At 56.9% G+C, this 14,506-nt stretch overlaps 2 protein-coding genes across 2 annotated transcripts; one reads left to right on the plus strand and one right to left on the minus strand.

Annotated features, from left to right (window-relative positions):
• Positions 1 to 1,132: 1,132 nt before the first annotated feature.
• On the plus strand, positions 1,133 to 10,424 carry ESS2 (ess-2 spliceosome associated protein). The gene is made up of 10 exons (XM_028095916.2): positions 1,133 to 1,302; positions 2,298 to 2,466; positions 2,557 to 2,658; positions 4,931 to 5,100; positions 5,213 to 5,330; positions 5,607 to 5,740; positions 6,568 to 6,670; positions 7,209 to 7,318; positions 9,303 to 9,418; positions 9,886 to 10,424. The coding sequence occupies exons 1-10, from the start codon at positions 1,168 to 1,170 to the stop codon at positions 10,163 to 10,165; spliced, it is 1,437 nt and encodes a 478-aa protein (XP_027951717.1). The 5' UTR covers positions 1,133 to 1,167; the 3' UTR covers positions 10,166 to 10,424.
• Positions 10,425 to 12,502: 2,078 nt separating this feature from the next.
• TSSK2 (testis specific serine kinase 2) lies at positions 12,503 to 13,579 on the minus strand. Its single transcript, XM_028095914.2, has one exon. It carries the CDS (start codon positions 13,577 to 13,579, stop codon positions 12,503 to 12,505), a length of 1,077 nt encoding a protein of 358 aa, XP_027951715.1.
• Between the last annotated feature and the right edge of the window lie 927 nt (positions 13,580 to 14,506).

Raw genomic sequence — 14,506 nt, forward strand, 5'->3', positions numbered from 1 at the left:
ACTCACTGTGACACATGAGGCCCCACACAGCCGGCCCCTGCCCCTCTGGCGTCTTCAACCTCACCGCTCCTTGAACTCTATATATCCAAAGGTCTTCTTCTCCCTCCTGCTGCGAGACCTTTGCACCTGCTCTTTCCCTCCACCTGATCAGTGTCCATTCTCTGGGTCTGCAAGCACTTCCTGACCCCAGGGAAACTTCCCCTGACTGCCCCCTAGTACAAACTCTTTCTTTGCACTTGTTCACTGCAGGTTTATGCTTGTTTGTGGGATGATCTGACTAGCTTCTGTCTTCCCCATCTGTCAGCTCCACAGGGCAGGAACCATCATCATGGAGTTCCCCACTGAGTGAAGGAATGACTGCCTATTATACTAAATTGTTCTGGGGCAGAACTCGTTTGACATAATTCACAACCTCCTTTAGGGAAGAAATGATCATTCCTGAAAAATGGTTGGCCAATTTTCTGGTCTATTTCAATGCGGCTGAGCCCTCTTCTGTGGAGTTCAGGGACCGAATTTTTTTTTTTTTTTAATCAAACCATTTTATTGAGGGGCTTCGGGGAAGGTCGAAGGGGAGGAGGACAGGGGGGGAGATCCGACGTCATCGGCCCGGCCGTAATCTTTCCGGCCTCACAGTCGTCGAAAGGGACCGAATAATTTTTAACCAGACATTTCTTCATTGGACCGCGTATTTTTTTTCTTTTGTTAGGTAACTATCAAGAAGAAATTGTCTTAGGGTTCTTTTCTTGCAGAAAAGTTTGAATAAAAACATTGAAACCGCTTATATAGCCAAAATGTGTTTTTGTTAGTAATACAGAAGCACACGCAATGATTTGCGAGAAACTGGAATCCCAAGACCTTTCAATTTTGCAGTTCTAAAAATTTTCACGATTAGCGTGACCGACACGCCCCTTAGTCTCTCCCACCACAGCGCCCCCTGGTGCCAGTAGTCCAGATTCGCGGGACCAGAGCGGGGCGGAGCGAAGACTACAACTCCCATAAGGGCCAGGGCTTTTGGTGACGTCACTACGGGGGCGCGGGCTGGCCTCGAAACGCACAGCTCTCCCATTGGTGGACTGTTGCAAGCGCCTGCGCATTTGGCACAGTCCCGCTCCCCCGACTCCCGGCGCTGTTACGTACCTGCGCCGCCCGAGCGGTTCTGGGATAGCGATGGAGACGCCCGGAGCATCAACCCGGGCCCTGTTGCTTCCTGCCGCGTCCGGGCCCCGGAGGAAGCGCGCGGCAGGGGAGGCCCGGGCTGCGACGAGCAAGCAACGGGTCCTGGACGAAGAAGAGTACATCGAGGTAAGACCTCGATGCGACGCTAGCGAATTCTGGGTCCCTTCTCCACCTTGCGCTCTTCTCGGGCCTCTCCTCTCGGGTCGTGGCAGACTCGTAGCGTCGCGGAGGTGGAGCATCCCGAGGCTGTGCTCTTGGGGTGTGGACAGTCGGGGAACCAAACAAGTACTGTGCAGAGAGAGGTGTCCTTGATGGGGGAGGCAGCAGCAGTGCTGTTAGGGGAGAGAGGGGGCTGCTTTGTATGTCGGGGCGGGGCGCGTCAGGGAAACAAAGTATTTTATTAAAGCGTGAAGAGGCCTGTGGGAGGATGGTGGCAAAGAGGACTTTCTAGAGAGTTGTAACAGCAAATGCAGAGGCTGGAGGTCTTGGAAATAGTCTGTGGTTGTGTCAGCACCGTTGAGTTAGTGTGCGTCAGAGGCTCCTTTCAAGCAGGTCTTAATACTACAGCAGACATGCCGGAAGAGGAGCTGGCAGGGAGATTGGAGAAAATCAATTTGGTTTTGGACTGGTAAAGTTTGGGAGGCTTCGGATAGAGAGGCAGCTGGCATTAGTGGATAGCTGGGTGCACAGGTGTGCAGCTTAGGAGCAAGGTCTGGCTGGAGGTACAGACTTGGGAATCTCAGCCAGTGCTGCTGGTGGGGGTGACAGGCTGAAGTCATCCAGGTAAAGGATTCTGATTGGAAATAGGAGGCCCTGGATAGCATGAAGGGGCAACACCCACCTTGGTCCAGCTGGTGTGGAGATGGAGCCAGCAAAGATGAGAGGGACCAGTTAGTGAGGGGAAAGAGAAAACTTTCATGGAAACCAGGTGAGCGTTTAGTAATGTTAGATGTTGCAGCAAGATCACAGGGCGTGCTCATCCTCATTAGAAAGTGCAGCTAAGCTCAGGATCATTGGGTTGGACAGAGGTTGGGGGCATTGGCGAGGATCTTAGCATGTACATTGGTAGACTGAGAGCAGAGGCAGATGTGAACTCTGACTTTTATTCTGATTTCTGATAGGGCCTCCAGACAGTCATCCAGAGGGACTTCTTTCCTGATGTGGAGAAGCTGCAGGCTCAGAAGGAGTACCTGGAGGCTGAGGAGAATGGAGACCTGGAACGGATGCGTCAGATCGCCATCAAGTTTGGCTCTGCCTTGGGCAAGATGTCCCGAGAACCCCCACCACCCTGTAAGAGCGACAGTGGTGGACCGAGAGGGGAACTCCTGCTGAACTGATGCCTTAGGCTGGCTCTAATCCCCACCCCCTTCCTCATTTTAGATGTGACTCCAGCCACATTTGAAACCCCTGATGTGCACACAGGCACCGGAGTGGTGGGCAACAAGCCCCGGGGCCGGGGCCGAGGCCTGGAAGAGGGTGATGGTGAGTGAGCGGTTGGGTTTGCCTGCGAGTCTCATCCTGTGTGGCCCTGAGGGGCTGGCCCAGAGGCAGATCACATCTTGTCCCTGAGGGCTCTGTTTGCCTAAATGGCAACCCATGGGGTCAAAGAGCACCAGTCTGGGAGGCAGGCATGGGGCAGTTCTCTGAGCCTCCGGCCTCTGTGGAATGGGAATCTGGCCACCTCTCTCACTGGCCTGCTCACTGTGTGCCAGCCCCTGCCCAGTGGGCTTCATGGCCCTCGGAGGGCCCCTTTCCCACTGTCATCTTAGAATGCTTTGGGGCCTCTGCACTTGTTTTCGCTGAGTTAGTCACTTCCCCTGGATAGCTGCACGGCTCATACCTTCTCTCCCCTCAGGCCTCTGCTCAGATGTTACCATTCAGGAAACCCTTTTCTGACCCCTTCTCACCACCCCCAGCATGCCTTCCCTGCTTGGCTTTGTTTTCTTGCTGTAGGACATGGCACTTGAAAAGGCATTTTGTTTTGTTTTGTTTTTTAAAGATTTTATTTATTTATTTGACAGTGAGAGCACAAACAGGGAGAGTGGCAGGTAGAGAGAGAGGGAGAAGCAGGCTTCCCACAGAGCAAGGGAAGCCCAATGTGGGACTCGATCCCAGGATCCCGGAATCATGACCTGAGCCAAAGGCAGTCACTTAACCAACTGAGCCACCCAGGCGCCCCAAAAGGCATTTCTCTATTTCTTGCCTCTTCTCACCATGAGAGCTTCTCTGTCTTGCTTCTGTGTGTATATTCTGCATCCAGGACAGTACACAGCATGTTGTGGGAGTAGAACAAACAAACAAGTTGCCCTCTCCCACACATGTATTGGGGTGTCACGACATGGTCCGGCTTTATGAGGGAATCTTTCTAGGGAAGAGCATTTTGAGCCTTGTTGGACATAAGTGTACTACGTGCTATGGGACTTTCTCATGATCAGTGGTCGATCTCATCAGTAGAACATCAGTGCCCAGACAGACAAGATGCTTGTTGTTCCCTCCTGGGTCCTAGTCTGTAGCATGCTAACGCAAATGCCCTGTGTGCTCACACAGACAAGATATTTTCTGCTTCAAAATCCAGCTCATTGTGGCATTACTGTAGTCCATCATGATGTGTCCTTGGAGCTTGATCAGTGGAGCTTGATCGCAGCTCCACTGTGATGTGGCAGATGAATCACAGGCAGTTTACAGATTCTTGTTATTTATTTATGTATCAAAACTTTATTTGAGAGAGCAAGCGCGTGTGTAAGTGGGGGGAGGGGCAGAGGGAGCAAGAGTCTCAAGCGGACTCTGTGCAGAGCGCAGAGCCCGACACGGGGCTCGATCTCACGACCTTGAGATCACGACCTGGGCCGAAATCAGGAGTCAGATGCTTAACTGACTGAGCCACCCAGGCGCCCCTCAGATTTTTTTTTTTTTTTTTTTTTTTTAATATGCCTTGTTGGTAAATCTAGGAATCGTTTCAGTAACCTCAGTGGTAGGTACCATCAGAACAGGGTTTGAGTCCTTAGTCTTTCTGACTTTGGGTCTTGAACTTTTAGCCACTGTGCTTTGTGCAGTCTAGTACAAAGTAGGCAGTCAAGACTGTCAGTGGAATGGAAGACAAGGCTGTCCTCCTGGTGGTCCCGCTGAAGGGGGCCCCGCTGTGCACAGTGCAATGGCACCTCTTCAGCGGGGGTACCCCCTTCTGTGGTGGTGGGTGCGACAGCTGGGGTTGTGGCCCAGTGCCTTTGTGGCCCCATCTGGAGCACTGGATCCTCCGGGTCCCTGCCCTCAGAGCCTGCTAGCAGCTTGGGAGGCTTAGGTGACAGCCTCCCACCTATGGCACAGGCTCCAGGAAGGGAAGAGCAGTCAGGGAAGGAAAGCCCAGGGATGGAGGGAGAGCTTGGGTAATTGGAGAAAGGTCCTACAGGACCGGCCCAGTTTTGGCAGAGCAAGGCGTACTATGACCATCTGTCTTTTCTTTAACCTCTGGATGCTCCTCTTCCTGTCTGAGTCAGACATACATTTCACTTGACATCTAGCAGGTGAGGAGAGCCCCTGAGTGCTCCCTGGGCAGTGGGGGTGGGGGGTGGGGGTGGGGGTGATTCTGCCCCCAGGTGGGGAGCTGTCTGGCAGTGTGGGCTGTCACCCACAGATGCACAACCAGGGTGAGGGTTCCAGCCCTGCTTATGGGGTAGCACGGTTCCTGGGACTGAGTGACCACAAAGTGCTCATGCTGCTTGTGGTTCTGTGTCACCCCACCTCTGCCCCTGAGCAGGAGAGGTTGGAGAGGAGGAAGAGAAGGCACCCCTGCCCAGCCTGGATGTTTTCCTGAGCCGGTACACAAGTGAGGACAACGCCTCCTTCCAGGAGATCATGGAGGTGGCCAAGGAGAAGAGCCGGGCACGCCACACGTGGCTCTACCAGGCCGAGGAGGAGTTTGAGAAGGTGTCCTTGGGTGCAGTGGCATGGGCATCCTCTGTCAGGGTGAGGGAGTCCTGGGGCCAGGGGCACAGTGCCTGGGGACCTCTCTGACCCTCACTTTCCCCCTGTGATGCAGAGGCAGAAAGATAATCTTGCGCTTCCGTCGGCAGAGCACCAGGCCATTGAGAGCAGCCAGGCGGGTGTGGAGACCTGGAAGTACAAAGCGAAAAATTCCCTCATGTACTACCCAGAGGGTGAGCAGGCGGGGCTGGTGGGCAGCATGGGGTGGGGCTGGGTGTTTGGATCTGGCCTTCAGGGTGTGTGTATCTGTGCTGCCTGGCATACTGGGCCCCGGAGGGGTTCTGCTCTGTCTCTGTCAGTGAGGGAGTGAGGCTGCCCCCCGCTTTGCCCGGCTTCATGCTTCTGTTCACCGGGGGATGACTTCGCCTCTCCCTCAAGCCTTGAGCATGGGGCAATGGTGGGGCCTCCCCACCATCTGACACTGCTAACATCTCTTCTCGATCCACCAGGCGTCCCTGATGAAGAGCAGTTGTTTAAGAAGCCGAGGCAGGTGGTGCATAAGAATACTCGCTTCCTCAGGGATCCCTTCAGCCAGGCCCTGAGCAGGTCCCAGCTGCAGCAGGCTGCCGCCCTCAATGCCCAGGTGAGTGGCCGGGGCTGGCTGTGGGCAGCCACCACCCTTCTGATCTTGCTTTCTTTTCTTAAATTAGTACGTTCTTGGGTTTGGCGGAGCCTAGCAGTATGTGAGTATTTGCGGCTCCTGTATGGCAGGGTCCTGAGTCTTTTCTTGACCGGTATGGGCTTCCACTGGGTCACTGTCTTGGCCAGAAACGTTCTGTGGGTCAATTCAGTGCCAGCTTCCTAGGGGACAAGGACATGAGAGAAGAGAGACTGCTGGGAGCCAGCCCAGGCTGACCAGACCCACACCCATTCGCCAGGCAGGGCTGGGGTAGGTGGAGTGGGCAGGCTGGGGTAGGGTGAGGCTTGGTGGGGCAGACAGCAGGGATGTCTGAGCCGGGGAGTCACGGTGCAGTGGCGACTCAAGTGGTCATGGGGTTGAAGTGGGAGAGGCAGGAGGTGGGGAGACTATTCCGGTGGCTTCTGCAGGTGCCTTGTGGGAAAGAGGTCAGAGCACATGTGCCAGTAGTCAGTGTGGCTTCCTGTCGGGGCCTAAGTCAGTAGCTGCTTTCAGCTACTGTGGGGTGTGGACTGAGGCCAAGGACCCCGGCGCTGCTCTGCATGGAAGGAGGGGGAGCTTCCCTCGCTCTGATGCCTGCTCTGACAGGTCCTTAAGGTCTTTGCAGGGGCCGGGGTCCTTCCGCTCTTTCTCCAGCCCTCGAGCTCTGGGTCTGGATTTGCCAGACCAAGGAGGGGAAGATTTGCCAGCATGTTCCTGTGCCTTTGCCCATCAGCTAGCTGTGGGGAGGAGGCTTGGGCCCCCCTGACAGCAGTCTCTCTTGTTTGTTCTAGCACAAACAGGGCAAGGTAGGCCCTGATGGCAAGGAGCTGATACCCCAGGATTCCCCACGAGTGGGCGGATATGGATTTGTTGCAACCCCCTCTCCTGCCCCCGGTGAGATGTGAACCTGCTGGCAAGCGGGCCCCCTGATGGGACTGCCTGTGGGGAGGTGGGCTGCTCAGGTGGCTCTGGGCACTGTTGACACTTCACCATGTCTGCCACATGCCTCGTGGGACTCGGGGACCCCATGTCCCACCTGTGCAATGTCAGGGCTGAATGGGGCTGTTTGGGTATTCTAAAAGCCCCCCCAGGTGTCCCCTCCTTTGGGGTGGGGTGCCATAGCAACCTCCAGGAGGGCCTGGTGACCATGTGCTAGGACGGGAGCCTAGCTGAGCCAGCCCAGCTTCTCTGGGGAGCCCCCTTCCCGGGCTAAGCCCCACAGCTGTCAGGGCCCAGGCCTGCTTTGGGCCTAAAGTAGCCTTAGTAGGAGGAGCTGGGGTTCCAGAGTCCCAGGGAAGGAGAGTGGGCCAGCTGCCAGCCTTCGTGTTAGCTGGGACATGCATGGTGGGAGCTGGCTTTCATAGGAGGGAGGGCCTGGCAGTGCCCCCACCTGCGTCCCCTGGCCTGAGGTGACTGAGCTCTCCATCTGCAGGTGTGAACGAGTCGCCACTGATGACCTGGGGGGAAGTTGAAAACACTCCCTTGAGAGTTGAAGGATCTGAAACCCCCTATGTGGACAGGACGCCAGGGCCAGCCTTCAAGGTGGGTCATGGTGAGGGGAGCTCACATGGGACCCTGAGTAGACACATGTCCTTCGGAGCACTTGTAGCTCGATGCACAGAGGATGGTCTAGCTGCCACTGGTCAAAGCAGAACCAACTGAAGGGCTAAGCTGTGCTCCAGGCTGCACACCTATGCATCACTGCGCTTCTGAAGAAGACCAGGGCACTGAGGACAGGTGTTGGGTGGAGGTAGGGACTCGGGTGTGGGGCCAGGGCACCAAAGCCATGGCCCTCTGAGCCTACAGGCTGGTGGGCCAGGAAGGGCCCTGGAACCCCAGTGTTCCGTGGGCTGTGGTTTGTGTCTTCAGAAGGATTGCGTGTTTGCAGAGGGAGGCCTCTGGTTACAGGAGAGCACGTGTTGGGAGGCAGCAGTTTTGTAGAAGTTGTCAGAGGGCGGGGTCATGAGGCCTGGAGCAGGTAGGGCAGGGAAGCTGGCTGCCAGGTGGTTTGTGGAGATGAGGTAGCCTAGGATGACCCCAGAGAGGCTTTGAGAAGGCAAGGCACTGTGGTCTGCATGGTTTGTTGGGGAAACTGAGTGACTGGCATAGTTTGGAACAGGAAGGAAGAGAAGTCGCTGGAAGCTGAGAGCATGCAGTCCTGTTCTCGGGGTGCTGGGCTAGCACCCCCAACTTGGAGTGCTGGGAAATCATAGGAGGCAGAGGTCAGTGTTGTTGCAGAGAGCAAAGGGCGGGGGTAATGTCATCTGCTTGAAACCCCAAGGGGTTGGGCATGGAACCTGGGATTAATGTAGATCTGCTGCATGGGGAGCTAGGTTCGAGGTTGTCTTGAACCAGTTCCTCTAAACACTTGCAGCGTACAGTTTGAAATGCAACAGAAAAAGAGATCTTACTCACTGTAGCGGCAGAAATTTAGAACAACTAACAATACCTTAGCTTTTGTGAAGAAATCACAGGCTAGTGCTGCAGGCTCGCAGAAGGAAAATTGGAGGGTGTGGGCCACACCGTGGGGCCTCCCCGGTATAGTACCACTCTTGTTCTGGTAGGCAGTGCATGTCCACACAAAACACGTGCAGATGGTTTTGGCACCTTGGTTCTTAAATTTGTCTGGGACACGAGAATAACCAAGAAAAGCCGGAGAGAGGAGTGCCGGCAGGCGTCTGGGCATGCTGCAGGTATGGGGTTGCCAGAAGTCTGCCCCGATCCTGGGGCCTGCCAGGCAGCAGGGTAGAGCTTCTGAACAAAACCTCAGTCCAAATCTGAATTCAGGGTACGGGATGGATGACAGTTCAAATTGTGCTGCGCAGTAGCGTATTTAGATATAAAGTGCCTGATACATGTTGCAGAACAAATTCCTCAAATGGAAGCGTTAAGCGTAGAAAACAATTACGTGTAGACAACGAGAAGAAAATTATAGTCGATACTTAATCTGGCATTAAGGCAGGAAGGAGTAAAGCGAAGAGAGCCGGTCACAGAGGAAGCAGGGGGTGGATGATACTTTATGAAGCGGTGGACTTAAGTACAACAAAGAAAACCCGTCGTAAATCACACTGAAAGCAAGTAATTGAGAAGGCGTTTGTATGGCAGAGCTTAACGTAACCGGGGGGAAACTGTAAGGAAACAAACAAGCACTTGGTTAGAAAAGTACGACAAGGACCCATTTCGGGAAGTTCTGGAAAGAAATACGGAAGGTCGAAGGATGTTAAAGTCAGCAGACAGTTAACTCCGGTCATCAGAGGGAAGCCGATTCAAACAAGACCTCCTTCTTCCCTAGAACACCGTCGGGGGTTCCTAAGTCAGCAGTGCTGGCTTGCAGGGAACCGTGTTGGGCGGTGGGAGGCCCAGGCCCTTGGCGGGTGGGCAGTTCAGGCGAGCTGGCCGGGGGCTTTTAGGGAGGCGGCAGCGGGTTGTGGGGATCACGGGGCGCCACGGGGAAGAGGCAGGTGCCCCAGCAGCAAGGGACTGCCTGGCTGGCTGGCAGGCCACGCACACACCTGCTGCCTTGTAGATCCTGGAGCCCGGCCGCAGGGAACGGCTGGGGCTGAAGATGGCCAACGAGGCCGCCGCCAAGAACCGAGCCAAGAAGCAGGAGGCCTTGAGGAGAGTAACGGAGAACCTGGCCAGGTGAGGAGTGCTTGACCTGCACAGGTGGGGGTCTCTCCCTGTTCCCGCTTGGCCCGGGGGTTCTGTGGTGGGTCCTGTGGCAGCTCCTCTGGTCCGGGCGTGGCCTGTATGAACCAGGATGCAGGGCCCCTCTCCGTCTTTTCCTTCTTCAACCACCTCCTCAGCACATCCCTAAGAGGCACCTTTGGGCCCCGTGTCCCACTAAAAGCTCTTGTCAGCCCTATGGAAACAGGTGTGTCGTTCTCCGTGGAGAGAGTTGGGGTCTATCCCAGCTCCACATCCGAGGGCAGCACCACCACTTGACCTTAAGTTTGGCTCTACAGCTGTGTGCCAGGCCATCGGGTGTCCTCAGCCCATAATGACCACGCATCTCCCATGTATCTCTGTGGGGCCGTGGGAAGCCACACTGCTGGCAGTGCCTGGTTGGGCTTAATGGTGCCTCTTTCACCCACCCCCTTCTACCCCAGCCTCACTCCCAAAGGCCTGAGCCCAGCCATGTCCCCAGCCCTGCAGCGCCTCGTGAGCAGGACGGCCAGCAAGTACACAGACCGGGCCCTGCGGGCCAGCTACACCCCATCTCCAGCACGCTCGACCCACCTCAAGACCCCAGCTGGTGGGCCTCAGACCCCCACGAGCACACCAGCTCCTGGCTCTGCGGCACGCACCCCCCTCAGCCAGGACCCAGCCTCCATCACGGACAATCTGCTGCAGCTCCCTGCCCGGCGCAAAGCCTCAGACTTCTTCTAGGGCCAGGCCTGGGCCGGGCCTGCGGAAGCTCTGTGGAGTCTGCAGGGCAACTGCCCATTTGGCAGAGGACTCCGGCCTTCTGGGGACCCAGGCCCGGGCCAGAAATGGTGACTGCCCCAGGAGCCACCGAAAAGAGGCCTGCTGGCACAAGACTTGCCCCCACGGCCCTCGGGGTGTATCCCAGGGCCTCATTGATACTGTTTTCTATAGAACCCCTGCCTGTTTCTATCTAGCCGTCATTAAAGAGCACGTAAGCACAGTCTGGCAGGACCGTCTCTCCGGCCCACTCCGCACGGCCTTCAGGCTGCCCTCGTGCCCACATCAAGGTCTCAGGACTGCAGGCCTCCCTGGGAGGAAGCTTCTGGGTGAGGTGAACTTGGAAGTCCAGGGTCTCTGGCCTTTCCTGCCACTACCTGCATTGCTTTCTGTGGCCCCCCTGGGGCTTGGAACCTGCCTCCTGCACTGAGCTCACAGCAGGTTGGGCCCTGCTCCCCAAGTTCTGTCCCCCTGATGGGAGGAGAGAGCCCTTGGAAGTTGTGCCCCTCAGGTTCCCCTGGGGCTCTGGGTCCAGGCCCGCAGCCTCCCCAGCTGGGCCTGGCCTGCGTGGTTTGCTGGTGACAGGGTTGCGTGGGTCCTATGTGTCGGACAACACATCACGTGTGGCACCTTCAAAGTGGCCCCAGCGTCACCTTCTCCAAGCACCTGGTCTCCAGCTCAGGTGGGGTGGTACTGTCTCTCTTCCTGCCCTTCCCTCACCCAGTGCTCCAGGCACCACCTTCCATACTCTGCTGAGTCACCAGCAGGAATTGTGGGTAACAGTAACCTGGCCACAGTGTCAAAAAGCAATGGGGCCAGGCTCTACGCAGACCGGAGAGTATCACGTACACCACAGGCCACACTTGCCCATGACCTTGAGGGCTTTGGTGACGTGGGATATCCAAGCTGGCTTCCAGATGGATCTCTTACAGCCTTAAGTGGGGTCAGGTCGGATCCTCTGAGGGGCTTGCACTGCCCAAGGAGACAGCATAGAATCTGTTCAGACCAGAGTCTTTCTTGTTTTGAGCATACCCAGCCCTGCCCTGGCTTGGGTATGTCTTGGGTTGTCCTGCATGTTTCCTCGCCCCCTCCGTGAGTGCTGTGTTCCCTGGAGGCTGGCTTGGGGCCAGTCATCTGCCTAGGCACCCACTAGTCTGTGCTCGACTGTGAGTTCCTGCCAGTTGCCAGGGGGCCAAGCCCCAGCCAAGCCCTGTAACTCACCAGGGGGCTGAGACTGGGCTCAGTGGGTGGGACCAGGACCAGGACTGCCCCGGGGGGTCAGGAAAAGTGTGGCCTTTGGTGCTTTTCCCCCATAGGGAAGGGGGGGCGTGGGCCAGAGCAGCATGGAGGCAGAGAGGTCTGAGTAGGTGTGTGATGCGGAGGGAGACGCTGTCCAGGCAAGGCCACTTAAGGCCAAGCACTGGCCCCCCCCTGAGCACTGGCTGGTGTATGGGGTGGATAGGAAGGGCTGGGGAGGCCGTGGATGAGAGGTCTGGGCTGGGGCTGTTCTGGCAAATGAAAGGGCACTCAAGGGGCGCCTGGGTGGCTGAGTCATTAAGCATCTGCCTTCAGCTCAGGTCACGATCCCAGGGTTCTGGGATCGAGCCCCGCATCAGGTTCCCTGCTCGGCGGGAAGCCTGCTTCTCCCTCTCCCACTCCCCCCTGCTTGTGTTCCTGCTCTTGCTGTCTCTCTCAAATAAATAAATAAAATCTTAAAAAAAATAGGGGGCACACAAGGGGCCAAGGTCACTGATCTCAACTGCAGGAATGGAGGGAGCGGAGTACATGGAGAAAGGGGCTGTCGGAGGGAGCGGGATGGGGTCAGGGTTAGGGTGGGCTGTGCTGTGCCTGAGCTGGAGAGACACGTGCAGCTGGCCAGCCCTGGAGGCGCTGGGCCCGGGGTGGGTTAGAGGGAGACTGTGGGGGCCTGGCTGTGGGCTGCTGCTGGGGTCATCTTGCCCACAGGGCCTCGCCATGAGTCTGCCTGTGCCCAAGCACCAGTCCCTGCACCCCTATGCTGGAGACCCCCACGCCGCAGGGAGGGTGGTTGGCTGAGTCCTAGAGAAAAAGACTCCTCACGGGGCACTCTTGATGCTTGTATACACTTTGTGGTTTATTTGGTGGTCAGTAATTAATGTCTTTGCTACTAAGTGAAAGAAAGCTAATAGAACGTAATCAAAATAGTGGTTTAATTGACAGATTTTACTTGTTCCTTGCACCTGTGCCGCCTTCAGCTCCTACTGCTTATTTAGTTTATGTGGGTGCACACCATGCATCACGCCCCCCAGGCCCTCAGCACCGCTAGGTGCTTGCTTTCCCCACCTCGGCTCCAGCGACATGATGATCTTTTGCCTTGGAGGTCTCGGCCAGCCTGTCCTCCATCTTGTGCTCGTTCTCGGGCACCACCAGCAGCCGGTGCTGGGTTTTGGCCCCCAGCTTGTGGTCCGGCCGGTGCTCGGGCTGCGAGCCTGGCCGGGTGTCCAGTTTGCACACGGTCCGGTACTTCCCCTCACCCTCCCTCTTGAAGGAGGCAGAAGACATGGCTTTGGGCTTGGGGGGCTGCAGCCATGAGTGGCTGAGGATCTCATCGATGTGTAGCCGCCGGTTGACATCCGGCTGCAGGATTCGGTAGATGAGGTCTTTGCACTCGCCCGTCAGGTTGTTGGAGTGGGGGAAGTCCACGCGGTGCTCCTTCTGGATGCGCAGCATCTTCTTGATGTTGGAGTCGTCGTAGGGCATGGAGCCACAGACCATGATGTAGAGGATCACGCCCAGGCTCCAGATGTCATACACCTTGGGCTGGTAGGGGATGCCCTGCAGCACCTCGGGGGCCGCGTACGCCGCCGACCCGCAGAAGGTCTTGCTGAGGATGATGCGGCCACTGCCGTCCCGCAGGCAGCGCTTGGAGAAGCCGAAGTCAGACAGCTTGATGTTGAAGTCCTTGTCGAGGAGAAGGTTCTCGCACTTGAGATCTCGGTGGACAACGTCCAGGTCGTGGCAGTACTTGACGGCTGAGGAGAGCTGGTGGAACATCTTACGAGCCACATCCTCATGCAGCGCCCCCCGACACTTGATGAACTCGAGGAGGTCGCCCTGGACCCCGAGCTCCATGACAATGTAGATGCGCCCATCAGAGGTCTCAAAGATCTCGTAGGTCTTGATGATGGAGCGGTGGTTGACGGTTGCCAGGATGTCCATCTCCCGAGGAAGGAATCTCTCCACGAAGTCGGTGGGCGTCTTCTTGCGGTCGATGATCTTGACCGCCACGTTGAACTTGAGGCGCTCAGAGTAGGCAGATTTGACTTTTGCGTACGAGCCCTTGCCAAGATTGATGCCCACGATGTAACCCTTCTTCCTTAGGACCGCGGCATCATCCATGGTGCCAGGAGCGGCTAGCGCCGCTGCGCTCTACATCCCCTCCCCACGTGGGCCAGCAGGCATTGTCCTCATTTACACTGTGGGGAGCCGCCTGGCTGGGCTGGGCCTGGACTTGGAGGGGTGGAACGCTCAGCATTGTCCCCATGTGACTTCAGCATGTGAAGTCATAAAGCCAGCCTGCCGGGAGTAGGGACTGAACTGGGGGAAATGGGGCCCCTGGAACCCTGGAAGCCAGGCTGGCCTGGCAGGAGGGCCCACTCCCCCCCGCCCACTAGAAGGAAGCCGGCACCCAGGACTGCGGTAACCCTCCCTGCTCCTCCTCGCTGTGGCTTCCTTGTCATGAGTCAGGCCCAAGGGAGGGCCACCCAGGTCAAGCCAGAGTGCCGGCCCCATGCCTATTTCCTTCTCCTGGCTGTGCGGACTGACCCCACTAGGTCCGATTGGTCCATGCCCCACTAGGGCCGATTGCCCGCAGCTTCTTTGGGGTGTGAAGAAAACCCTCTCTAGGACTTTTGTCCTTGGAACGGGTGGTGCCTGGGAGGAAGGGCACTGGTCTGGCCAGCCTTGTGAACGAAGAGCAGCTCCTATTCGGGGTAGAAGGCTGGGCAGAGGAGTGCCACTGTGGCAGGTGGGGTGTGTGTGGGTTGGGAGGGCCGGCAGGGCCCTGGGCCCCAGACTGGCAAATGCGTGTTCTGAGGGCTGGGGCCTGCCTGGAGGATGGGCCAGGCCTCAGTCAGGTAGAGGAGATGGTGAGGCATCCAGGCAGGGGAGAGCCTGCGAGAGGTGATGGCTTGTCCTGAGAATCGCTGAGTCTTACAGTCTGGAGGGAGAGTGGAGGAGAAGGGAGGTGGCGGGCAGCCATTTCAAGGCCTGGAGCCAGAAGAACCATGACCCAAGTCACATTTTTTTTTTTTTAAGATTTATTTA

Source organism: Eumetopias jubatus, unplaced genomic scaffold (assembly GCF_037043125.1).
Source record: "Eumetopias jubatus isolate StellerSeaLion01/CBP00866 unplaced genomic scaffold, mEumJub1_p1.0 scaffold_16, whole genome shotgun sequence".
Classification (NCBI taxonomy): Eukaryota; Metazoa; Chordata; class Mammalia; order Carnivora; family Otariidae; genus Eumetopias; species Eumetopias jubatus.